The sequence below is a fragment of the Stegastes partitus genome, unplaced genomic scaffold, assembly GCF_000690725.1.
Source record: "Stegastes partitus isolate 25-593 unplaced genomic scaffold, Stegastes_partitus-1.0.2 Scaffold1131, whole genome shotgun sequence".
Lineage (NCBI taxonomy): Eukaryota > Metazoa > Chordata > Actinopteri > Pomacentridae > Stegastes > Stegastes partitus.
The window spans coordinates 110,610-137,594 of record NW_007578862.1 but is presented as its reverse complement, the minus strand read 5'-3'; the positions used below and the strand labels follow the sequence as shown (position 1 = coordinate 137,594).

The 26,985-nt window shown below is 43.6% G+C and overlaps 1 protein-coding gene across 7 annotated transcripts in view; it reads right to left on the bottom strand.

The window, feature by feature from the left end:
• The window catches only part of frmd4a (FERM domain containing 4A), a 64,995-nt gene that overhangs the window by 7,336 nt on the left and 30,674 nt on the right, over window positions 1-26,985 (bottom strand). For 5 of the 7 annotated variants that reach the window (XM_008296484.1, XM_008296485.1, XM_008296483.1 and 2 more), the window contains exons 2-17: window positions 25,411-25,476; window positions 20,689-20,783; window positions 18,945-19,037; window positions 15,863-15,947; window positions 13,642-13,698; window positions 12,654-12,676; window positions 10,361-10,444; window positions 10,191-10,256; window positions 10,024-10,081; window positions 9,720-9,806; window positions 5,095-5,171; window positions 4,003-4,144; window positions 3,699-3,840; window positions 1,933-2,066; window positions 1,723-1,845; window positions 97-328 (exon numbers count right to left, since the gene is read on the bottom strand). In XM_008296484.1, the coding sequence (XP_008294706.1) occupies window positions 97-328; window positions 1,723-1,845; window positions 1,933-2,066; window positions 3,699-3,840; window positions 4,003-4,144; window positions 5,095-5,171; window positions 9,720-9,806; window positions 10,024-10,081; window positions 10,191-10,256; window positions 10,361-10,444; window positions 12,654-12,676; window positions 13,642-13,698; window positions 15,863-15,947; window positions 18,945-19,037; window positions 20,689-20,783; window positions 25,411-25,476 (1,564 nt within the window). The remainder of the gene's footprint in view (window positions 1-96; window positions 329-1,722; window positions 1,846-1,932; window positions 2,067-3,698; window positions 3,841-4,002; window positions 4,145-5,094; window positions 5,172-9,719; window positions 9,807-10,023; window positions 10,082-10,190; window positions 10,257-10,360; window positions 10,445-12,653; window positions 12,677-13,641; window positions 13,699-15,862; window positions 15,948-18,944; window positions 19,038-20,688; window positions 20,784-25,410; window positions 25,477-26,985) is intronic. The other 2 variants (XM_008296488.1, XM_008296482.1) reach the window with 1 other exon arrangement.

Sequence of the window (26,985 nt, the reverse complement as noted above, 5' to 3'; positions counted from 1 at the left end):
CAGAAAAAACAAAAGTTAGAGGTTAGAGATTGTACTTTTCCAAAACTCCAAAGCTTGTACGTGTGTTTCCTGTAGTGACTAGTTGGATATTGGTACCTTCTATGATAAGCGACGCCCTCTGTGTAGGCTTCTTGCCAGAGCGGACCCGGTACTCATTGATGGAGTTCTCGATTTCCTGGAGCTTCTTCAGTGCGTTCAGATAAGAAGTCTTCCTCTGTTTCTTCAGCTTCTTGCTGCTCACGTGAGGATCGCTGGCAAGACGCCTGGCTGCCTCTGTAATCTGGGACTGAATGGCAAACTCCCGCTCCAAACGCTCAAGCTCCTCTTCCTGGCAAGTACACAAATGTGAATGCAAACGTTGAGTTACACAGACACGAAGTTACCGAAACCGCTTTCAGATTTAGCAACAGAAATCTACGAACAATCCAAAAACAACAAGTCCCAGTTTGCAGACACGTATTCAGACTAACTCTCCCATGCAACATATTTGGTTAGACACACGGTGTAAGCCTTGCCAGGGAAAACACACTGCGGAAATCATTTATCTGTGCTGCAGCCGCGCATTTTCTCACCACTGGATATTCTCTATTGAGACACCCTGTCCCCCAATAATAACACCCCTCCATCAATCCATCCTCTCCTCCTCTACAGCTCTCCTGGGATTTGTGGAGCAGGGACTATCAGGTGGACCAAGGAAAACACAGCCTGACAAACGACAAATGTATTCCGAGTATGCTCTCTGTATTAACCAGTGTAGTATACAGTCAAACGGCACGGCACAAACTTGTGAATGTAATTACAGACAAGGACATAAACTCATGGCTGTCCTGTGACACACGCTGTACACAGCTATCATGTAATTACTTCGCTAACATCTGAGAGCGCACACACATGATTTCACTTGCCTCCAGAGAGACAGAACGATGATGTATTCACTTGGGTTGACTTCATATTGGACTACCTCAGTTCTGAGGAATCCCTCTCACTAACAGTTGCTTCACAGAGCGGCTTCTGTTTCTGTGTGTGTATGAGCTTAAGGTGCTCAGTGTAACATCTTTCTGCTTGCGAGGCACTTCTGCGATATTGTGTCCCTGGATTCTTTTCAAAGCATACAACCTCAGCGACACACACACCCACCCACACACACACATGCCTGCACAAACGCAGGCGCACACACAATCCTACTATCACCACTTCCTGTGGCGAGAATGCTGCCAGACTATATTTAGAAGTTCGGCTCCTCTGGAAAATCTACCCTCGGCTCAAAAAGACAGCAAGACAAAGAATGAGTACAAGTACTTTAACAAGGTCCAAGATGTTTCAGATAGCGGCTTTTCAGCATTCTGTAGTTTCCTTTGTTGCTTAAAGAATAATTCTAGTAGGGATCAGTTACTCTATCGTCATGTGAATCAGCAACCCGTGCCATTCTGAGAGCGTCAAGTATGCAGTTTTAAATGAAGTAAATCCTCAACAACCCTTGATCTTTACAGTTCAACATATGGCTTTTAAACACCACTTATGCTCTGTAATGCTCATAAATGGATCATTAACATTACATTTAGATTGAGAGCACCTAATTAGCACTGCATTTGAAATACTCCAACCATATATTTGCTATAAGCACGAGAACTACTAAAAGACCTTGTGCTTTTATTAGGACTGTGCTGAGTGCAGATGATTGGCGATTGTGACAGTAAGGAGAGTAGGGAGTTGGGGCTTTACCTCTCCTTTCGGTAGAATTTTCTGCTCGTCCAGTTTGAAGGCGGTACCGATCTTCCGTCTCACTGTGGGTGGCTCCTCTCCAGGATCCAGAGGATATTCCTTTGGAAGTTTTCCTGTTAGCTCCTGGAAAATATGACAGGGAAGTACAGTTAGAGAAAGAAAGAATCAGTTTTCAAAATATTTGCCAGTTCTGTCACTGTTTTCTCATACCGCCTCTCTTATGCAGATGCTCTTGAGTTCCTCTAGTCTCTGTCTTAGTGTTTCCTCCAGAGCTTCCTGCCTGGCCCTCAGTGCTGCCAGCATGTCCTTCTTAGCCGTCTGGGAGCTGTCCGATTCCTGAGAGCCTGCAGACAACACATAAGGTAAGGTCATGAGTGGTCTTTTGAGGCGCATTGTGGAGGGGCGGGAGAAATTATGCGTGCACCTGCTGGTCTTACAGGATGTTTACAGGGAAGTGAATGGAACGTTTCGATAAGGAAACTGAGTTTGTGAGTGTTTAAAGGAAGGGGCAGTTTAGGACAAAGTCTGTGACGCACATCTCCAAGGCCCTGAGATGGTGCCAGTCTTGTTTGTAATATGGTGTGTTGAAAACAGCGCATACCCTCCCTTACGTACACACACTCTGTTTGTCTTTGTAGCTCTCTCAGTGACCCTTCATGGTTCGCTGTGCGGTCGAACATACAAACAATACAAAGTAACCGCTGCTGAAAATGTTTAGCCACACAGAAACCAAAAATTGCTTTCTATTTTTACTCGAAACATCATGCTGAAGTTCAGAGTTTTCAGAGATTTGCAGGTACCTAATCTTCAGCAGGGACCAAACTGTTCTTAAAGATAAAATACATGAGGTTTGGTGTGTAAACAACCACTCTACGACACCAAATGCACAAATCTGGTGAAGAATTTTATCTCGATTACAGAAACTCTACAGTCCAGATGTTGCTATTTGGACAGCCACAGTCAGATAGAGATGATGATTATATTGCTGGACAGAGATGACCTCCAGTCAGCAGGGGACCATGGAGTCAACATGCTGACATAAGACCACAAAGAGAAGTGACAACACAGAGACAGATAAGATAAAGACGCTCTGTATGATAAGGTGGGGGCAGAACTAGAGAACAGCAGACAGACAGAGAAAGGAAGATAAAGAATGAATACAGAAAGCGAGGGATCAGGGGAGGTGAAACAGAAGGAAGAAACAAATCCAATTCAGACATGCAACAGAGAGACAAAAATGAGGAGTGCATGCTGGACATTATTACTGAAAGAGAACAGTGTTCTTTCCTGACAACAGTAATTCAGTAAGCTGTTAAAGCCTCTAAATAGCTAACTTTATAGTCATGTACAGACACAAATTCTTGCTTCTTAATCTTGAACAATGCTAATTTAGTCTAATTCGTGTAATTTTATAAGTGAATAATGCAGCAGTAGCTAACTTGGTTACGTTACTCGTTTTTCTCGCCAGCCTAATTGCTGCACTTGCGTTCCTAACTCAGAAAACATTCAACATGGCTGTCTGGATTTAAAAGGGCATTTCCCTCTCAACTCTAATTTTGGTTCATGTACAAATCTTCCTGTCACACTTATTACTTGTTCACCACAGATAAGCATTGTTTTAAAGGCCAAGGCAAAGTTATACACTGACCTGCTGCCCCTTTCATTCCCTCACCCACTAAATTTAGAGGAGGCAGGGGCCTCTGGAGGACGAGGCTGTGTGACATGGATGGGGGAAGTGGTGTTCTATACATACTGAAAGACACTGGGTGCGGTGTGTGTACAGTACGCGTGAGAACATTCAGCAGAGAATCAGTGGTTTCTTTCCAGTTGCAGCTGTTTCTGTCTGTCCAGTTGTCAACACGACTCCTCATCAACAACATGTATAACACACATGCGTATCAATCTCTCCCCTTCCCTGTTTTTCTTTCTTAGCTGTCATGGTCTCTGAAACACACTCATGCTAGCCGTGCACTGACCTGAGGAGAGCAGACTGCCACTGCTGCCACTGATAATCTTGCCCTTGCTGCCCATGTTGGCCAGTTTGGAGGTCTTCAAAGTTCCCGTTTCCGTAAGATCGATAGCAATCTCACTTAAGCTCCGCGCAGCATGGATCTTCGACTGGACAGACAAGAACAGAGAGGGTTGTCAAACATCTTCAAGCTCTTTAATTAACACTCCTGCTGACCATGCTGGTGGAATTTGGAGTACCTTTGGTACATCCCTAATTACGTCTGTGATCTGTCACATGCTTTGACTTAATACCTTGTGGGAGACACTGACCTTGCTCTGCTTGCGGTCCAGGTAGAACTGGTGTTGGCTGATGGCCATGGCCCAGATGGACTTGATGAGGGCAGGACAAGCGTACCAGGTATGCACAGCAATGCCGCTGTGACCAAACGTCCTTCTTGTTACCGACGCCCTACAGTAGGAGCGGACACAAGGCCTCCTTATATACACTGAATACAAAAGATTTACAACTTTGCAAACAGTCCTGCCCGACTACTCCAGTGCTGCTACTAGGAGGAAAAAATTATATCAATAGCTGAGAGAACAGTGGTGATGGAGATACTTTTTGCAAAGCCACACACGATGCTCCCCATTGTTTACTCATCCTTATTTAAACACACATCTGTAGCTGAGCAACAGACCAGCTCACTCTAATGACAGCTTCCTTTAAAGAAAACATCACTGCTCTCTGTTTCACCCTGTCTTTCTCTTTTTCTCCCATTCCCTCCCTCCCTGTGTCTGTAGAATAACACTCCACATATATAGCCATGTTAAATAAACACAAGAGAGGTCACTTCCTCCGCAAAACAGCTATCGCACAGCCATCTATCCTTCTGTGGTCAACTATCAAGGGTTTACCCCGAGTGTGTGTGCTCTTGCATGTGTGTGTGTGTATGATCGAGAGCACATGTGTTTGTACATTTGGCTGCGCAAGTGTGTTAATAATCAGACTATTAATCTGTGCGAGGCTCCACCAGGATATCCCCAATATCTTGCTCTGTTGCCAAGACAAATTCTGCAACGATTACTGAATTAGATTCAAATCTCAGCTTTCCTGCACTACACAGTATGTAGTTTATATCTTTAACATATTCACATATCCCACAGAGGTAAATCACAGTACAAGCTACTGGAAGGTGTCCACAACTGATGGAAAACTCTGTGACTTCCAAATGCTAGCTCGAGGCCAGGAATCAATAGTGAGAATAAACAATCATTTAAGTAAAACTACTATGAAACAACGACCATCCAACCAGTGACTTGTTCAAGAGACAAGCATTTTGTTAAATCAAAGAAAATTACAACAGTTTTAAGAAAAGCTCAGTGGCAAGTTCACATGAGCTTCAGTTTGTGATATAAATTTACCTCCTGGGGTCATGAACTTCCACTGAGAACTTCTTCTCTCTGAAGTAGAGGTTCTCCAACTGACGCCATTGGAACACCTGAAGTTTAGGAGAAACAGAAAACTCTTCAGGACTTCTCACAGAAAAACATGCTTCACATTAAATCCGCACAGCCTTCAGCCACATCTCTTCACTGTATGTTCCAATTTGTTTTCAAAGAAAATGCAATGGATAAGGAGGAGGAGGAGGAGGGGCAGGAAAAAAAAAACCAAGAAGCTGATGAAAAGGAGGAGTTAGGAAGCCAGAAGGAGGTGGGGAGAAGAGGACCTCGTCTGGAGCTCTTTGATCAGGTCCAGACCAGGCGGTCCTGTCCACAGCGGATCCCGGCACTGGATGACCTCACTTTTGAGAAAGACAACGTGAGCGGGAGAAGGCTTCCTTTCCTCTGCTAGACTTTCCTTTTTTTTTTCCTTTTTCCGTCCCCTTTATGAACCATCAGCTCCTCAATAAAAGAAGCCAAAGCCAGCTGTGCAAGAAAGTTTCCCTCAAGATGTACTCCGCAGCATGTGTGTATCTTAAATCCTCCCAGGCGCGAGGGACCAGAACGTTTTGAGGGTGGTGCGTGTTCACCATCTGCAGGCATGTGCATGTGCTGGCGGAGAGAAAGTGTGTAAAGTTAAGTTTCCTCCTCTCCTGGAGCTTCGCTGGGAGGGTTGAGAAGAGAGGGGGCGTTTATGCCTCCCCTCCTCCTGACCCCTCCTCCCTCCCTCAGGGACTATGCGTTCTGCTCTGGGCTGCGGTTGGGAGGTGTGTGTGTAACGAGGGGTCGGGAGGGGTGTTAGAGGGGGGAAGAGAAGCTTTCCGTGGCCTGGGCGATTGAAGCGCCCTTTGCTTTGTTTAGTCAGACTTCTCTGGGCGCGCACACAGACATTCACGGAGTCTGTTTCTCGTTAGCGTAGAGTGTGGGCTATTTCAGAACACAAGATGGCCTGCATCTATCAGCTGGAACGCACATACAAACGCACACATGCAAACCAAAGGAGCAGCAAACAGCAGAAAAGAAGTAGAAGGCCCCCGCTATGACAGAGAAAGGGAGGAAAAAGAGGAGAAAGAGAGTGAAGGGAGGAACAGGTCACAGCCCAGGAATTTTAACAGCTTGGGAAAACAATGGACAGAAGGATGAGAGAGAGGAAAGGGGAGGAGAATTATTATGAAAAAAAAAAAAAGTAAACACAGGATAGTGTACATATTTATGCACTGTGTGTGTGCGTGCATAAACACGGGGAGAGAAAATCAGCAGTCTTATCAAAACTCTTGTTGTACCGTACACTTTCAATGGAGTGTGAAGTGCTAATGTACCATGGTGCTAAATATAGCAGGAAGGGTAGATATGTGGGTGAATGGCTTTGTGAGTGTGTGTGTGTTGTGTGTGTGTGTGTGTGTGTGCGCTGGCTACATATGGGCCAGAGCTGTAAAGATAAGATAGGTGTTTGTAACAGGCACGAGACCACTAAAGATGTCCTCGCCATCAGAGGGGCAGAGCTGCTGCAATTCTGAAAGTCGACTTTGATGTTTCAGGATAAGCTGCACGTAGACGAGTGCGCAAACAGCTGTGGAATATATTCGGAGAATGCTAATAGCGGTCGCACTATTTACAAAGAAGTGCAATAAAGTCACCCTGACATTTAAAATTGGCCATTTACATTGTAATTCTGTACCATTTCAAAAAAAAAATAGTGCTTCAGTTACATAAGCCTATTGTGCTAATGAAAGCTTTGTAGTCTTAGATTTGTACTAGCTTGAACGTCTGATAAAAACACGCTGACAGCTTCTTTCTTTGGAACTCAGTAAAAGGCCTTTGGGTCCGTCTGTTACTAGGGCGGGGGCCGAGCATGTATGTGTGCATGCACGATAAATCCTCTCTCTTTTGACTGTAAGAACGCTCACACACAATGGCACAAACACACGCAATCACAGGAAGTGACTGGTCATTATTCACAGACAAACGGGGTGCTCATGTGCACAGGCCCATGTCTGTCTTGTAATAACGTCCGTGCAACTCAACACACATCCACTGCAGATGAAAAAGGTCAGATCTGATTGGCGCCTTTCTTTGGTGTTGCGGACTCTTGGGGGGGATTACTCAAAGAATAGAAAGTTTAAATAGCTTAGGTCAATACAGCTATACTGAGGCCAGGTATTATTCTTTTCTAGTACTGGAACTGAGGGTCCTGAATACTATTGTTTCACCCGTGGGTGGGGCTCCACCGTGCAGTGCTGTATCCACCAGTTGTCATAGAGATGCACATGCACTGTGGTGGCACTTCCTGTTTGTGTTTTGGCTGTAGCGTTTAAAGGGATGACATTTAGGAAAAATCTAATGTAAACAGGCTGCCTGTGGCTATTTGCAGACAGGAGGTGATAAAGTTAAAGGGTTGCGTACTCTCTTTCACCACAGAAAATATCAGAATATATAGAAAGTGCAATGAAATGCATGTGCAATTACGTTAATGTAGACCATAGTTGGCCATGTATGACTAAAAGCTCCTCGTGACTTCATCACAGTGGTGACAGGTTGGCCTTCAGTCAGTCAGTAAGGAAGTCAGTCAACTTATAAACTCTATAATCTCTGTCTTTAACGAGTCAGAAGACACTAATGAGGCATTAGAGCAGTGTGTGGTTCCGTTGTAAACCCCGGCCTGTGTGTACTGTGTTTGTGTCTGCATGTGGCGTGTGGTGAGCACAGGGGTAAGTATTTTAACATCCCTGAATAAACGTGGAGGGTGTGGTAGACGGTCTGCACTTAGAAACAACGGGATCTCCCCTCGTAAAAAGGCTGACTAATTAAGCACAACAGCCTCCAGTACACACACACACACCTATTACACAATGATAACTTACTTAGTCTGTTATTAATGAATAAAAAACACTTGTGTTGAAAACGTAAAGCAATTTTACTGAGACAAAGGATAATTGGCCCAAAATGTCTCATAATTAGTGTTCTACTTCCACCTCCCTGAGTCACAGCACCGAACACTTGAACAGTGGGAAAGAAGTGATTACACTCTGAGTCAGTGTTTGCTGGTCCTGAACTCGGTTGGCTGCCTGGCTGATCACTAAATCTGCACTTCCTCCAGTTAAAACAGCGATGACACTTATTAGTACCATAACATCTGCACATATTCTAGTGGCCTCCCTCTTTTCCAGAGCTGAGGTTTGGAGAAGACGCAACATCCACCCTTTTTTTTTTCTCTCCGTCTGATTAGAGAACAAACCTTCACTGTGTTCACTGAGGTTTAGTTGGACTTGTGATGCTGCATTAACAAGACATGCAGTCCGCAAATCTCTTTTGGGTCACGCTTCTTAAGCGCTCGCTGCTTCTGAAATGCATGTGTGTGTGTTGGGGTGAGGGGAAAAGAAGGCGAGAGAGAGAGAGAGTGAGCAGAGAGAAGAAAGTGAGGGGTCAGTACTGAAGCTGAACAGACCAATGACTCACACTAAGTGTTGCTATGGCAGCAGAATGCTTGATAAGTCACTTGTATGGGAAAGCTATTAACTCTTTCTTCCCTCTCTCTCCTTCTGTTTTTGTGGCATTTACCTCATTTAAAACTATCTTTCACACATATTAAAGGTACTTGTGCTTGACCAACAGGTTTCCCAGTGTGCTCTGGGAGTTACGTGTCTGAGTTCTATGTGAGATAAGTGAACTGCATTTTTTTCTCTCACCATGGTGATTTAACACTTAACCAGCCAAAAGATTTAGAGTACTTGAATGAGGCAGGAATAGGGCTTAGTGGTGAGACTTTTAGGCTGGAATGCACTAATCAAGAAGCACAGACACACACACGCATGAATGTTAGTGGCAAACAGGAAAACATTTGGTGGACAGGAAGTATTCATCAGGATGGTGACTGCACTGTTCAGTCCAGTTCCTGTGTGTGAGCAGTGTGTGCATTTGTTACCGTGCGCATGTGTTTATGAGGAACGGTTAAGTGCACGTATGTGTGAGTGTCTCAGAGGTCAGACAGTATGCGGGGATGCTGTTAACACCATTAACACCCTGTGAGACGAGGCTCAGTGCCAGAGATCAAGGCCCTAAACATGACTGGGAGTCAGAGGTGAGGTACGAAAGACTTTCACAGATAACCCGCTGAGTGAACTGGCTGGGAGGAGGACGCTTTCACAGACAGGCAGAAATAAATGCCGGATAGGATGCAAAACATTCCAAGACTGAACGTCTCCAGACAGTAATAATTGTACAACATTGTTAATACTCTTCGCAAACACAATATCCTGACTCGCTGAATGGAAAAGTGGACAATAGGGACCATGAACACAGACAGAAAGATTGTGAGAATAAGTTTCTTTTTAAAGCCGCACATTATTTATATTAACCACACATACTTCTTGTGGTGAAAAAAATGGGTGCCAGAAAGGAAAAGATATCCTCGTAGAAGTCATACATTTTGGAAAAAATCTGAATAGTGTGCTAATAAGGCTCTGGTACATATCAATCTTCTGCCGCTGTAAATGATACTAAATAATGTTTTATTGATTTATTGAATGATCTTTGAAAGAGGAACTGAAGGCTGCGCAGGCAACAGTCTAGCTTGAGGTGTGTAGAGATCACAGGAAGCGTCATCTCACCTTCCTGGGTTTGACTTTATCCTGGTGGTCATACTGAAAGATGCCTTTATAGCTCAGACCCAACCACCATGGGATTCCCTGCTTGTCCTAGAACACACACAAAAAAAAACCTCATCAAGAAAAGGGGAAGCAGGGGAGAAGCAGAGACATAGAACAAAATGCCCAAATGGAACAATGCAAATCTAAGTTCCAGCATATCTCCAAATTCCCAACTGCCTGCTTGCACGTCCAGATTGAACAAAAATGTGTGTGGTGTGTTGTGCGTGTGTGAGAAAAAAGAAACGGCAGAGTAGTAAAACTGTACCTTTACAGCATAGTAATGCACTCCATATGTGGGCAGAGACTCTACAATGCTCATATAACTGTGAGGAGCAGAAGGACAGAAATGTAAGGATCACAGAGAAGACAGTCTTTCATATACTGAACAAACACACCCAGAGACACACAGTTTATCCACAAACACACACTTACTTTACAATAGCCTGTCCTCTAGACTGCCCGTTGAGCTTCTTGTAATGCTCTATGACCCGGTCTTCACTGTAGCAGAGTGCCAAAGAGAGGAAGAGGAAATATTATTAGGAAGGAGATAAGCAACAGGTGAGCGTGTACAATATTCAGATAGCTGTGTGGATGATTCTCACCAGTAGGCCAGAGACGGATGCTCCTTCAGGGCCTGGGTGGGCAGAGCGGGCAGCTTTTTCAGGTCAGACCTGGTTGCATCATTACTGGGAAAGAAAAACCACAATACTTGGTCAACGCTTCGACAGGAACAACACTTTTCTGCTGTAGGTTTAAATGTTTTATACAAAAACTGAGAGATGGCACTCGACTGCACAAAGAGGAACAGTTAAAATATTCAGTGCAAGTTAAAGTCTTCAGCTAAAGCTAAGCTGAATATTTTCCATGATAGCCTGAGAATTCACTCTGGAAAAACTGTAAGCAAGGAACTACGTTCAGTCAAGACAGAGGAATGAATGCTGATGGCCTAAACGCTCTCTGTTTCCGTGACTGGGCGCGGTATTTCTCTGAACAGCTGCACAGACACTGACAGTTAGATAGAGGAGAGAAAAGAGCGACACAATCACAGGCACAAAGACAAAAGATAAATAAAGAAAGATAAAAGGAGATTTAAAAAGACAGGGATGAAGCAGGAAAAGATTAAGACGGAGATAGAGTAAATGAGACGGGGAACCATGCAGGGAGCTAAAGGGACTTGGCCCCAGATTCAGTTTTCAGACCTCCAGTGGCAGGAGGTCTTAATACCCAAGTCTAATCCCCCAGCCTCTCTCCGGCCTCCGCCAAGGCCCCAGAAGATTGGGGAAAGCCCTGGGAACATGACAACCTATGAGCTAAAGCCCTGGAAGAGATCCCATCCACCCTGCCCGTCTGTTCTCCAATGTGTGAATGCAGCTGTGTGTCTGGATTGGTAGATATCCATTAGAATAAGTCACAAGTTTTATTTCACTAAAATGAACAAAGTAGAAGAAAATGACTTAGTTTCTGGAGGGGCTTTTGGGAATAAACTTATTTGCATTCGACAAATTTTTTAGAAAAAAAATACACAATATATACTTAAAGCCAATAATGGGCATTTGAACAGCAGCAAAAATGAGATAATACTGTGGCAAATTTATTATGGGGGGGTAAAACTGAGCGTCTGGGTATGAAGAGATATGCAGACGGCAGCATCTATGGGCTTTTAGAGGGGGGGAGGTATGCTGTGCGGGAAGAAGGGGTGAGCAAAGTGGGGGAGAAGTGTAAGGAATGTCTCCAGAGTGTGTCACATTCCAGCCCTCTGCAGGATGTTGTGTTTATTTACTCCTTTCACCGGCGGAAATGAGGTCAGAGGTGACGGATGATCGAGTCTGTTACTCATGCTACAACAAAAGGATGAGGCATTTAGGCCAAAGTCGCACAAAGGTACGACTAAAGAGCCACATGAGGTGCAAAGCTCATATCAAACACATACATGACTGTAAAAGCTTCACAGATGTACGGTTTATCTTATGCATGTTTAAAGACTGATCCTGACCATATATATAGCTTTTCTGGTGATAATTATGTAAATCTTTCTCAGTGGTAAGCTCTGTCTTTTGAGTCACACTGTCTGCCATTACACAAACATCCTGACACACACACACAAAAGATAAAGATGTAATAGATTTGTCATGAGTGGAGCACAGGGTTGAAACGAGTGAACCAAAGTGGAACAGTGTTGGCAAGAAAGGAGCAGGAAAGGATGTAAATCAAGCACAGAAACAAAGACGGTTCTCAATGGTGCACCTCAGCGGTCAGGGGAGCAGACGAGCAGACAAACCACTGATATCGTCTCTATTGTTCCTCTGTCTGTGCCTTTTCCCCTGTGAATCAACATCAACCCAACTACATTACTCCTGCGGACGCGGTCGCTCTTTAGATGCTAATATCTAATTAATTACCATTGCATGGTTTGTGCTCTTTGAGTTTTTAAAGATTGGGTCGTTCCATATCCAATACTCAAACAAACTATTCTTAAAATGTTTTATTAGGTTTTAGTCTGTCATGAAGTGAGATAACTAATGGTAAAAACACTTAAAGTACTCCTGGCCTTGATACGGAAAAGATGGAAGTTATAGAACATTTTTGCAGTGGAGGGAATTTGAGTGTGAAAATGGATTGCTGTCAGGCCTGCTGTATCTGCTAGCACTAGCAGGGTTTATGTGAATTCTGCTGGAGTCTTGAACCTATCTGGTGAACCTTTCAACCAATCACCATTCGACTTATGCTGGCAGCACCGCCGAGGGGTGATGCACTTTCGGTTTGTTGGGCAACCGCACGCAAACGTATACCACTGCAGAACTGTGAGGCCACTTTATGAGAGTTAACAACAGCTAAAAGCAGACAGAATCTCTCTCATAGATGTGCATTAGATATAACGATTACCAGTATGCTTACCTGGTGAAATCACCTTTTGCCTCCTGTGGAACAGAAAGGAAAAGAAAATAGAAGTGAGAAAAGGCAGGACAATTTACACATATGGATGTGCACTGAGCTGCGACCATAAAATGTGTATGTATTCTGCATTCTTTGCACTAACACTTTAGCTCTGGATCTGGGTAACGCTGTCTCATTTCACTGTGTACTGCACAGCTGTATGTGGTTGAAATGACAATAAAGCCCTTTGAACTGAATTGAACTGAATTGAATTGAATTGAATTGAATTGAATTGAATTGAATTGAACACTCTGTTTGCATAGGTGATTAAAATAAAGCATGCACTGCTGGAATCAGGCAGAAACATTAAACCTCCAACTGGAGTGAAACCTCTGAAGGCCTACAGAGCTACAGATATCTGATACTGTACATCTGCACCTGCACACAGAGGGCAAAGACGCACACAGACCAACCACTCAGCTCGATCTATGTGTAACATGACCTTGCAGAATCACAGTTAATGGACTGACCTACTCTGAGAAAGGGACAGGTGAGACAAAACGCCGGAGCTGAGGAGGATTTGTGAAGTGAAAGAGTTCCCCTGTTGCTCTGTGTTCTATTAGCACCGACAACACCGATTCCTGTCCACGGTTTAGCTGGTCGACTGGAATGTTGCTCAGACAGTTGAGGTTTTTGGGATTTAAAACCTCCTAGCGTCACTGCAACTTAACGACAGACTGATGACTGCATTAGATAATGTGAATTTAATCACTGACGATTAGGACTGCAGTAGATAATGTGAGTTTAATCATCGTCAATTAGGATCAAAGGCTGGTGGAGATACTTTGGAGGAAACTTTAAACCGTTCAAAACTATTTCATGGCAGTGCGACAACCCCTGGAATAACTTGTGTGTTTGTGTGCTTAATATAGTAAACAAAAAACAACAACAACAGATATTCACACCCACAAATATGCACATACACTCACGTACAAACACTTTATCTTACTTGTAGAATGTAGGAAGCCAATTCGAAGACGACATCACTGTCTACTTCAATGAGCTCCTGCAAAAAGAGGAGAAAGAAAGTAGAGGGCAGAAGCCATAAATGACACATTCTCTAATTTTGGCAAACAAACAAACAAAACACATTCAGCGCTGACACTGTGAGTAAAGGTGGACATGACTCTAATCATCATTCATTTCAACTTTCACGATAAGCTGCTAGTTCCTTTCATCCCCCCCTCACCAACCCTCCATTTTCTCCCTCTCCCTTCTCTAATTTCATGACGTCTTCATGTGGAGGGGAGCTCAGAGATTAGAGGCAAAGCGTAGGGGGTTGGGAGAAAGGGTTTAGGGGTTGAGGGTGAGCATGGATGCTCTGGTTAATGACTACTCAGTACATGTTACAAACGTGTCTTTTAAATGTATTACTGTCTTTTGTAAGTTATTTAATGATATGGTGAAAGGAAAGATGAACTGATAATAGGCAGGTGGGGAGATGAGGCGGAAATGTGCAAGCATGGATGATTTAATGTCCCTGTGTAGTTGGTTTATTCACCAACCATGTGAGTGTACGTGTAGATGGTATGCTCTGTGTACAATAAGAAAGAGAAGGATAAGGGTTAGTGGGCAGTGAGTAGTGGGTCACGTATGCCAGGAATGTTCCCTTTACAATCCATCTAACTGGTTGGGAGATCAGACGGCAAGGATGAAACACTAGACTGAACAAACCCACCGTGGGTGTACCACCCAGCGCGGCTACAAATCGTCACACAGAGTGTTTTTGTACCATACGTGTGCATTTCCACAGCACAGGGGGATAAGTCTTTCACTTATACAAACACTGACTGCAGAAAATACATTTACATCCTTATCTATGGTGTGTGTATGTCAAAGACGTTCATTAAAACTATATTTCTTCTCTTGCTCTCTTTTTTTTGCCTCTATCCAACCATGGGGTCATCGAGGTCATCTACTGCTGCATCTGGCGGGGTTAACGATGGCGTTTAGGTCAGCTGACTTGTGATGAATGAGCAGATAGAGACCAGTTATCTTCATCAATACATTTTTGCAGTTACTGGTGGGATTAACCAGAAACCTTATGTTAATGGAGCAGTCTCTTTCTGACTATTTGGTAATATTGCAACTGCTACTGATGTTATAGTGTCTTTCTAATGGACTTATGAGTCACACTACAAGCTAACTAGAGTCTCTAACAGCTAGGCTTGACGTTTCCAGTGTACACTTAAGTATTTGACAACACTAGCTCAGCTTAAACCTGTGTACTATAAAAACTTTTGACACTACAGGTAAAAAGTCTTAGCTCTGTGTTATTTCATGGATGCTACACTGTACAGAAATGTACTGTTTAGTTCTGATGAAACTAACAACCAATTAAAGCACCAAAAATTAAAGGGTCAGAAGACATTTTCAAAGTTCTCTACAAAGTTTTGACTGGGACAATTCAGCCCAATTACTTTCCTTAAGGCCACACACGCCCTCTTCTGGATGTGTCACATAACTGCTTGACACTAGTGTCAATAGAAGTAGTGCATGATTACTAAACTACATCCACATGGGTAGATCTCACAACTGTCTAAATGCTAACTGCTTTACTGACTAGGATTACCTCCCGTCACTCTAACCAAGCATTCAAAAGGCCTTCTCTGAGTGGTCAACGTCTAGATGTACAAAACATAACAACTGTCAAAAGTAAATCCATATGCTGTTTGCCTTTGACATTTTCTATGCGCTCAACTTTCATATCAGTGTTTATTTAAAGCCACAATTTCAATCACCATTGCAACAGTCTAAATAAATGCGCCTGAGCAGTGACAGATGGCAGTAAATGTGTCAAATTATTCGCTAGTTGCTGGAATGTGGAGCAGCACATAACATGATGGGTAACAGCTGATGCAAATGGTTCACATTTTCTGCCTCACCAAATCAGTGAGCGGGACCGAGGTCCAAGCTTTCCTCTTGTGGTATTTCTTCATTTAGAACTGAATATGCGCTAATGAAGTGGCATGCTTCTAACGACATAATTCCACCTTAAAATATACCAACCGAACACATCTACCTTCCTCTAGTAAAAAATGATTGGTTGAAAATACCAAATCACAAAGGACTACAACCACCCCTGCAGCATTTCAAGATCAATGGCTCCCTCTGTTATCAGAAGCGAACAGTATTCAAAGTGCATTGTGAGAACAAAGTAATACGTTTACCTTGTAGATGATGGACTTGGCATTAAGAAAGAACAGCTCAATGGTGGCATTGTCCTTCAAGTAGGATATACTCTCAATGTAGAACCTGAAAAAACAGAAGAAAATTCTTCAGCGCTGCTACAACGTCAAAGAAAACAGGAGGTATTATTTGACCTTCAGTCCAAGGAAGAAGATTAAAAATCAGAAACATAAATAACACAGGAATAAGGAGGAAACTGAATTATGATGCAGGCTATGGTAGTGTCACCTGCAGATGTGAAAGAAAGGGTGCAGTGATCAAAGTGACCAGAGGGGGGCACACCATACCAAAGGCTGACCCTGTCTGCCAACATCTTTTCACCTCCCCTTACATCAAATCTTTCCCTCAGCATGGTGGCTGGCAACGATCCATTATTGGTTTGTGAGTGTGTGCACATTCCTCAATCTGAATATACAGGCACACAAACACACACACACAGATTGAATGTGCACATGATGCACTTCACACATTGTTTGCCTCTGTGCATCATCAGCAGTGTGCAGTGATTCCACACACATACAGTACGAACGCACACACAGACAGTGTCACATACTGGAGAGAGAAGCACAGTAACCCACTTCTGGCAGAGCGGTGAGCAGGGAACCAACATAATAATGCAGTCTAAATTTAGCTCATGAATGCATGAAGAGCCAGAGGGGAGCTGGGATGGTGCACTAGGAAGCTACTCATTGTTAGCTCCTCTCTGGTGGAGACATATATCAAAAATATTATAAGGAGCAAAGATTCAATTTTCAATTTCACCTTTATTTGTACGTTTACTTAATAAGGTTAAAATCGTACAGCATTATAAAGAGAAACTCAACAATTTCCACTTGAGTAAGCAACAGAGTAGAGCAAAAACTCCCTATTCACAGGACGAAATGCTCTCACGTGCCCTCTGACATATTTCCAGCCGATATCTTTCATCAGAATCCCCATCTGATATGCATACACTTGTACACTCATGCATACATGCATCAAACAGCATGGGTATATGGACTTGATGTATCCCTGCAAGTGTGCATAATGTGTCCGAAGCACGTGTTCCTGTGTGAACACGTGAATGACTGTGTCGATTTGTGCGCGCATGAGTGTGAGTAGGTATTGAGTGCGAGAGATTGTGGGAGGATCAATATTGGTGGGTTTAAATCGCGTTACCCATTGAGCTGGGAGAGAGAATGAGAGGAGCCTTGTCAATATTCAGTGTGAACATTTAATTAAAGCCACAGTGTTGATGAGACATCCACACGCTGCCAGCACAGCAGCAAGCATGCAAAAAGGCACCCACTGAATCAGCAGGGGGTGGGCATCTGCCTCGCATTTTTTTAGGGGAACGCATGCATGGCACAGATACCGTATGAGCATCAAAAAACATAACATGCATGCACCTGCACAGGGACAAACACATTAGAAATCGTATACCGTGCAAATAAAAACAATATGTCCCGATTGATAATAGAGTCAGGCCTGACATTTGGGCTGATTGTCCTTCCATTATCGCCCTGAATCTGAGTATGTATGTGTATGCGCGTAAGAAATGGGGTTGGATGTGCTTGAGAGGGGCTGTAGTCAGCGTGACATTTAGAGGGATTGAGGTTAGAGATTGGAAAAGGGGAGATGAAGCCTCAAAATAGTGTCAGAGTTCACAGTGTCACCACCGCATCCTCAAATACCTATTAGTCTATGTAAATACACACACAGTGACCCTCAGCACCACGGACACACACATACACAGCTGTTTAATACAGTTCTACAGCTGACTCAAAATATAGACAGCGCCATCAGCCAGTTGTTATCAATATAATCTGCAAATTTTGAATGTATTACACATGCGTTACGCAATGACGCCATTGTTTGCTAAACAGGGTACGCAACACGAGGGCTATGTTCTAAGAATAAGATTTCGCTACACAATCACCTCATTGTGTTATGTCTCGAGTTGTGCAGTAAATGTCACCCTGGAAATGACTACTCAGTGACATTGTTTATCACAGTTTTTGTGCGTCACGTTGCTATGCGTGTTGCTAACACAGACTCAGTCCCTGGGGTGTGTATGACATCATCGTGCCATGTTGTATGTGGGGACAGAGAACACCAGTGGACACGAAACAAAGACTTGGCTTTCCCTTTCAGGTTCTCTCTGAGGATGCGCGCGCGTGTGTGTGTGTGTGTGTGTGCGTGTGTGTGTTTTAGGCCGAGAGTAGGTTGGGAGGGTTGTGTTTTGTCAGAAAATCTTTGCTCAGGTAGGTGGCTTTTTCTGTTCCTCTTTTCAATAGCCTATTGAAGATGAAGCACCCACACATGCAATCAAAAAACATACACAAACATGCACTCTTTGTGTTTCTGTGACATGTGCACATAAGATCCGATGCCTGTGTGTGTGAATCAGGAGTGTTTTATATAAGACTGGGGCCATTGTATGAGCAGCACAAAGGGCTGAAAGAGGAGTTTGGAGCGGTGGCATAATTTCATAACCCTGTCACGGCAGGTCAAAGAAGAGCTGGCTTTTAACTGACGAGATGACGCCAATGGAGCAACAACAAGAGGAAGAGCGCATTGAAAGGGGATCTGTCTCATAAGTGGTTGAGTCAAGTACCAGGGTATTTTTTGCACCGTTTAGTGCTGCATTGACAAGTGAACCTTCAACAAACAAGCCTACAACAGTTTTTGTGAAATTGCTTTTTACATTAAAACGCAAAGCACCAACACACCTTTCCCTATAGGCAAGAATTCTGCAGTCTGGTTTGGAGTACGGCATTCTGTTGTCACCATGGAGCTATGTGATGGGATTTGCATGCAGTGCATACTGATGAGGTCTAAGTGGCTCGTGATTGGCTGAGAGGCCCCATGGCGGGAGTTAAACACTGGGGTCAGAGTAATTTCATAGGGGTCTTTCACAACTAATCTTACTAATCTGTTCTTATTACCACATGAATGTACAGTAGGTGCATACCCAAAACAGACACACTAAAATGTTTCTTTCTCTTTTCCCAAACATAACCTCTAATCAGGCAGTGACTTGTAGTGTAAGTGAAGTGATTAAGGTGCTGAACACAGACTCACCTGACACAGAAGTAGAGGACAATGGGACCAGACTTCTTGGGGAATTCATGTTCTAATACCCTTCGGTCCAGCTGCAGCCAGCTAAAATGGCCCCTGATGAGGTAAAACAAACAAACAACCAATCAACGCTATTATTCACAGATGTCCGAATATTCAACAAAAATACACAAAAGTTCATCTCATTACTCTGAACATTTTCTCCTTAAGCCTCCCCATTTGTCTTCTCCTATTACAAGTTCTTCCCTTCTGTCCCCCCACCACCACCACCTCTCTTCCCCTCTTTTTTTTTTCTCTCTCTCCGTTTCCAGCAGAGAGAAAAACTGCAGAGACAGCTTGTCACCCTGGTTACCCTGCATGGTCTCCTGAGCAACTGAGCAACATCTCTCTCAAACTCTCCCTCCTTCCCTCTTTGTGTCTCTCCCTCTCCCCCCCAACACAGTCTCTTTGACCACTGAGTGGTCAAAGCTGAGGCGTCTGCTCTCCCCAGGCACACATAACAAATCTACACATCATAGAATTATCCCCGGGGGACTAAGACTGCAAAGCGGATACTGCTTTGCTGAACTGACATTAGCAGCAGTATGTGTCACAGCCGTGTAAATGCCACAGAGCAGAGGCCAGTCTTGCTTGACATCAGTGGGTGCATGAGATAAAACAAAAAAGAGGAACATAAAGGTCGTGGCAATGTTTGCCTGTATGTAAATCATAGGCATGCCTGCGTAGCTATGAAGCTACTGTGCGTCTGTCTTTCCAGGGTCACAAAACATAATAAAACTAATTTGAATGCCATTTTTGCATTTCAAGCACAGCCTTCTGGCAGTCAGACTCGTGATCTTTGCTATCCCAGAGCAAGACGATCACAGCCTGGAAACATCAAAACCCTTTGTAAAAAGGGATTCTGTCACACATCAGTTAATGGCTGAATGTGACATTCATAGTAATCATGATTCTTTGTTTCGCCAAGAATGGTGGCAGCAGTAGCGGAAAAAATTCCCTTTTGTTTTTAACTGGAAGGCAAGTGAACCCCATAAATAACATATGTAGGCTAAATGTAATTCTTTTTAATTTAAGAGCCATTTCATAATTAAATGAAGTCTACATAAAACAAAAACAAAGCAGTTAAGTATACAAAAGCACCAAGATAATTCCATAGGAATAAATGCAACAGTTACATTTCCACAGTGGTGCTTTTGTACATTTGTACAACTCTTTATTTAATAATAGCTCTCGCCTTTTCAACAGTTTTCAGATTTCCTCACTAATGCAACACTGTTTAGCTGGAGGCTACAGTTTCAGTGGAACAGCAGTCATGTGGAAACACATTTGCAGCAAAAACCTTTAAAATGATAAAACCCAAAACTAATGCATTTAAATGTGTTTTGGCTTCTTCAAGTTATTGCTTGGCAAGACGCAGCATGCTGAAAACAGTATGATATTTGTTTCCTGTGTTTTCTATGACTAGAAATATGCTGACCATCACATCATCACTAACACTGGTTTCAGGCAATCAGTGTGACACTAGCCTTGCATATTATTTGCTTATAGTCTGATACGACCCACATGCTGCTTCAACCATTCCCCTACTAAAAATTAAGTATCAAATCTGCTGTTATCATGGATGTAGTTACAGTGTTATGGGCCAGCACTGAAAAACACAATCCAACAAACAAGATAATCTGAAGACAGACTGATACACCATGTGCATTATAGTTTTCAGTGGAAACAATTTTGGAATGTGACTTACGTTTCATCTGTGTATGCAATTCCAAAGTACTCCTTCTCCTTGAGGTTGAAGTGAGACGCCACGAGGTCCAGCAAGTCCTTAGCCATCAGCTTGGGCTGCAGAGAGGCAGATATGTTAAGACTGGGTTAGGTTATGGTTGTATTTATGAGTCTTGTGTGTCTTGTACGTGAGTGAAGCGGTTTATCACGTTGTCGTTTATTTGTTGCAAGTACATGTGGTAAAGTTCCATGCTAATGTATTATAAGAGTCATTGATTTACTGCAATGACTAAGCATTTTGGCAAACACCAGGGGAAAGAGGAAAAGAGCAAGAGTGGAGGAGATAAATGAGAGAGAGAGAAAGCACGAGAAAGATGGATGGAGTGTGTGGATGTTGCTGACAGTGCAGGTACCCTGCCCTTCCCCTCCCTCCTCTCTCCTTTCTGACCCACACCTCCACTGCAGAGTCATGGCTCTGGGCTGAACCACTGTATTGCAGAGAGAGAGAGAGCTGCAGCTAGCACAACGGCTTCCTAGCAAACTAATATCGTGGAAAACTGTGTGATGAGAACCTCCATTCAAAACAACACCCACAGCATGCAGATCTTTAAGCCAAGCAGAGGCCAGGGACTGCTGCCATATGCTGCTGGTTTGTCACATCCTGAGTAACAGTACGCCCGACCCTGAGGTTAACCATGGGTGTGCCTTGCTGCCTACATTTACACACACACACACAATCTGCATGCACGTATGCACACACAAGACCATGCACAACTTACAAACAGCACACTCCCAGCCTACAGTGGGAGCACATGTGAAGTGCTGCATAGGATAAAGGAGGACAGGAGGATATCGAATGAAACCAAACATCCACACATATGCACACAAACTCCACACAGCTCCATCATAGTGCCACGGCATATACATCCTTAGGAATCTGTTCATACTGCCCTGTAACTATCCACTCACTGCACAGCTACAACTTCAGTGTCAGAAGCTGCTGAGAGCTATTTAAAGAAAAGGAGGTGATGTCATACAGACACCCAGCGCGCGCACACACACACACACACACACGCGCAGATCTCTACTGACCTAGATCCCATATAAGCGCGACGCCTACAGTGATCCTGCTACACATAACGGCTCTGGAGAAATCACAAGTGAAAGAAAGAGCTTGAGGAGAGGTGAACATATAGGTTGATTTGCCCTACATTTGCATGTATAAGATTGTGTTAAATAGAAAACAATAGGGCTACTGTATTAGACGATCATATCTCTGTGTCCCTTTGATGTAATTCTACTAAAAAATCCCTCCGATGCTTGGACAATGAAGGCTCTCATGCTGCATAATCCAAGAACAGGGAGATTATCATTAAACTTTCAATGCATATCCACAGCAAGAATAAGCTCATGAATGTGTTAAATTAGCATTTCTCCTATGGCTGCATGCTATTTGTACATCACAAGCAGCGTTTCTGACCCTCCTCCTCTATGTTTAAGGACTGATCTGTGTGACTCAACCAAAATTGGCATCCACAGTGGCTCTGATTGGCTGTTATTTCTCTAAATGGAAGAGCAGGAACTTGGAAGATCAACACTCAAACCCTTTGAAGTGTTCGGCATATTTTAGATGTGGCAAATTTAGGGCCTGAAACGAAGCTATCTTTATAGTATTAGCAGTAATACGTGTTTTGGTTCAGTCTGAGAAGCGTACAGTGGTGGTCTTTCATTACCACGCAGCAGTCAACTGCCTTGGCAATAATATGAATTAAACAGTGTCACCACGGGGTAACAAACAATGTCAGAGGGGCACACGGGTGCACAGAGTAAAGCAGATGATATAGAAGATAAAACGAACCCCGCGTACACTATCGAACATCTGAAGCGCGTGACTTAAGTTGAATGCTTTCCTGTAAGGTTAGGCTGAGCTTCTCGAAACAACCTTGTTATGAATACCAAGCAGACTGTAAAAAAAAATTACATTGGCAGCACTGGATAGTTTAATTGAGTTTGCTTCCCTCTTCAAGTGACTACACCCACCCTCTCCACAAGCATGCACGACGGCTTATCTGTACGATTGCAGATACCAGATGTGTAATAATGTTGGAGAAGACACCGAAAAAAAAGAAGACAGTGAATGGCAGGCAATATAGTACGTGATAAAGCACACTGAACACGCACGCAATAATAGAAGCACACACTCCAGAAATGTACAGACACATATTACACACACACACAGTATGGAGCCATCTATCAGACGGTGCAGCTCTCTGCTAGCTTAGACAGCATTACTACTAATAGATATTTAGTCGGTGCCTCCTCAGCAGCACAGGTAATTAACAGTGTAAGAATTACAGGGAGGTGCAAGTGAGGAGGAGACACACTAAAGCTAACCCACAGTTAAGTGCCAAACACACAACAGTATCTCACTTGGCTGGCTGGCTGGCAGCAAGTCACGGCCCAATCTCTGCAAACTGCTAGTCAGGCGCTCGGTGCCTACAGACCAGCTCAGATTTATGGGGCGTTAACTGATTTGTCAGGGGCAGTTCATTGAGTCCAAGGCTGTGTAAAGATAAGGTTTTTAGCCACATATCCAGCATTAATTTCTTTCTTTAATCCTTAAAAGTCTGGCTTAAATATTTCAACTAATGCTCTGAAAACAGACTTACGTTGTAGCACTTCCATGTCACGGTACATCAGCAGACATCTTACAGTAAAACCCCCAAAGTGTCTCTGTATTAAAGTCCTTCACGTAAACATTGACATGAAAGAGCAACACTGCTACACAGCTTTAATACTTCATTTACTCTTTATCCTAAACCACTCTAGCTTAAGAAAGTGGGGGTTAGGATAAGGTTAACCCCACCCAGTGGAGCATTTGGTGGCTCCGAAGCTTCCATCTTAACAACCTGCTCAATAGGTGTGCCGTCCCTCAGCCGCATAGTTTCCTGCCAATGAGGCATTGCTCCATAAAGAAACCACAGAGGACGCGCTATCAAAGGTAGGAGGAAGGGAATGAGGAAGAGGAAATGGGTGAATGGCACTTTTGGGATTAAACAGCTGGTCAATGTTGAAAGTCAGTGACAGAAGCGAGATCCAACCTTTCAGAGGCATGTTGGCTAGCGTGTTTGGCATGACTGCAAGAACCTAAACGAAAACCGCAAAAGGACAGACTTGACCACACGGCTGTTGTATGATCAGTGAGGACATTAGCTCAGAAATATGCAATTGTTTGCACTGCCTATAAATTATGAACATTGCTTAAAGAAAACCATCTTTGGAAGCAAGTAGAGGGCTTGACTGTTTCTCAGTTCAGTGGAAAACTAAAAATAATAGTCTAATTCTCTCTGGTCCTAATCTCAACAAGCTGTATCCTGATTTATATGATGCTGCTTTGTGAATAATATCCACTTTTCGGGCTGTTTTGTCATTGCTTCTCTCTTGCTAATACTATTGCCAGTCTGTACACCATTATGTGGTAAACAGAACTGATTTGATCACTCATAACTTATTCGTACTGAACCAGTAAAACGTTTTACATAAATGCTACATAAAACAAAGAATGTTTGTTTCTCAACTTTCATTTTGTTTACTTCCTTGTTATGTCCTCTCTTAATTGCAAAGATGACAAAGAATGAGTGAAGAAACAGGATGGCTGGATGAGATATGGAGTTGCAGCAGCTGTATTTGGAGATTTTGATGGAGACAGGGGCTTGGGAAAGGCAGGTAAAAGCATCCAAATGGATGAATGAGAACAGAAGATATGGAGAGTGAAGAGCGGAAAGCCAGAGAGATAGAGAGAAAGTGGGAGAGGAGCAGAAAGTAGTACCAACTTGAGAGAGAGGATCAGTTCTGGCAGAGTAATCAAATCAGAAAGTCAGCAGACCTATCCTTGGCTCTCCCCTCCATTTTATCCTCTCTATTCCCATCCCTTTAGTGTCATCTCCTGTCTCTCCATTTCTGAGCTCTCATCTCACTTTTCTATTTCTCCCTCTCATCCTCCTGAGTTTGTGCGTCAATCTGTCTATTCTCCGCTTGCTCCTCTTCGCTTGTTCCAGGGCAATTACTTTCTTTTGTCTTTCTGTCTTTTCAGTGGAATCGGCTAATGGTCAGACCAAAGCCAGCTAAGGGAGGTTAGACAGAGTGGAGGGAGCTTCTAATGAATATGTTTCAGTTTATCAAGCTAAAAGAGCAAAAGCGATGACAGAAGTGAACGTAAGAAACACTCAATAAGGAAATCACAAAACCAGGTTTAACCCTGGGTATGGAATAGAGCAGAACAAAGGAGAGCTACACCACAGATTGCTCATTGGAAAGTGTACGGCCTTTAAATGGCAAAGGACAGAGAGATGGGTTTGTTCATTACCACAGAAAGAAAGAAAAAATACGTGCTGGGAGGATTGAAGGATGAAAGAAGGGTCAGTTAAGGAGAAGTAAAGGTTTCTGTTTCAGACTCATTAGATCTGAACTCTATGTCTGGATGCATAAGTTAAATAGGGACAGCAAATCAGAGCTGGAAGCCCGCCTGTGTGTGTCTTTATGTGTGTGTGGAGAGATCAGGTGAGCGCCAAGAAAGCGCAACGTCACCTACTGCTGACCAAATTTCCCTTTGTCAGCAATAATCGAGTCCCTTAGGAGGGCGGACATCGCCTCGCCCTTTCTCTAAGGAAATGAGAATCTGTAAAGTGAGAACGCAAAAAAAAAAGAACGAGCCAAAGGAGGAAGAGGAGGACGAGACGCTCACCTGTACGAGGAGCTCCAGCTTCCTGTCGTCCAGGAGGTGGACCTGACATCGTCGCCCCTCTGTCATCTGAAAAACAGGAGAGAAAAAAAACAATTTATATACATGTTTATAAATGAATTACAGATATTCCATGTTTCAACAATACATATCTGAAGCAGACTTTTGTTTGGGTCTCCGCTGATGCCAGTCACACAAAGAAAATTGCTCAGACTTCCAAATAGATCACAGATTCTGGTCAGTCAAAACAAACAACACGATGCATCCCCACATCAATCAGTACAGTATTGTGAGCCATGTGCTGTATGGCAAGCATGAAGTTTGCATGTCTGTGCAGTATCTCAATGAAGACTTAACAAGTTTAGCCGAGCTAACCGCACACAATGGGCCGATAGAGACAACGTCCTGCTACTCTGTTCCTCACGGACATTTCTCACATTCCTCCTTGATCAGGAAATCCATTTTCCATCAGTGGACTTGTGACCACAGTGAGTGAAGCTGCCTGCTGACAATGCTCACCAGAGTGTTTGTCTGTGTTGCTGATACAAGGTTTGCTGAATAGAGCTGCACAGGAAAAAAAAAAAAAAACTGACAATATCCGTCTGCCAAGTTCAGGCGTAAACAGTGAAGCAGGTGCAATGATGAAACAGTCAACTGTGGGAAAACACGAGTTAGACCAAATAGTTCACCTGACAAACACAGCCAAGCCATCTCCACAAACCTGCCTGAAAGCTTGCTACTGCATAATGGAGTAGCCGCGAATCCAAGACTTAAAAATTCAGTGCAGGAATAAAGTCTGACATTTGGAAACGAGCGAACAAACTGTGCCAGAGTGTGTTCAGCACGTTAGGGAATGTTTGCGTGTCTCTGTGTGTGCCTGTGCATCCTGGTGTTTTTCAGCACATGTGGAGTTTCTCCACAATTTAACAGGAAGTGGGGACCCTGAGGAACACAAACACCCTGTGGCCCCTCCCACACTTCCCTCACATCTGGGAGATGGGGACTGGATGGGGATGGAGGGAGGGAGGTATGTGTGTTGGGGGGGAAATAAGAAAATGTTGGAGAAGAAGGAGAAAGAAGAGACATTCTCCGCCATGTCCCGCCAAAACATGGATGCCATAAACATGAACACAAGCGTAACCGGTTTGTAACTCTTTACCTCGATGATCACAGTGGTCACCTGGGGCTATTGCAATTTGGTAAGGGTGTGTCTTCTTCAGCACAGTTCAACAGACGCCTACTTTCTCACCATTCGTGCCAAGTTGCATCAGGGTGGCAGGCTGGAAGTGAGACTTTAGCGAAGACATGAAGATATGGGAGAAAGCGAGGGAAAGAAGTGACATAGCTGTGCCTCAAGACTCATCCCTGTGTGAACTCCCCTTCAATGGCTACTGGTGTGTGTGTGTTTGTGCATGTGTGTAAGGCTTCTAGCCGCTCTGCAGGACTCGGTTTACCCTCCCACTCGCCATTGATCTCCTGTGGTTTGAGGGTTTAGATTGGGTGCACCTGTGCACACAGTCAGCGACACACACACCCTCACATTTTCCAACGTCGCCTTTTGTTTTCATCTCCTGCCCT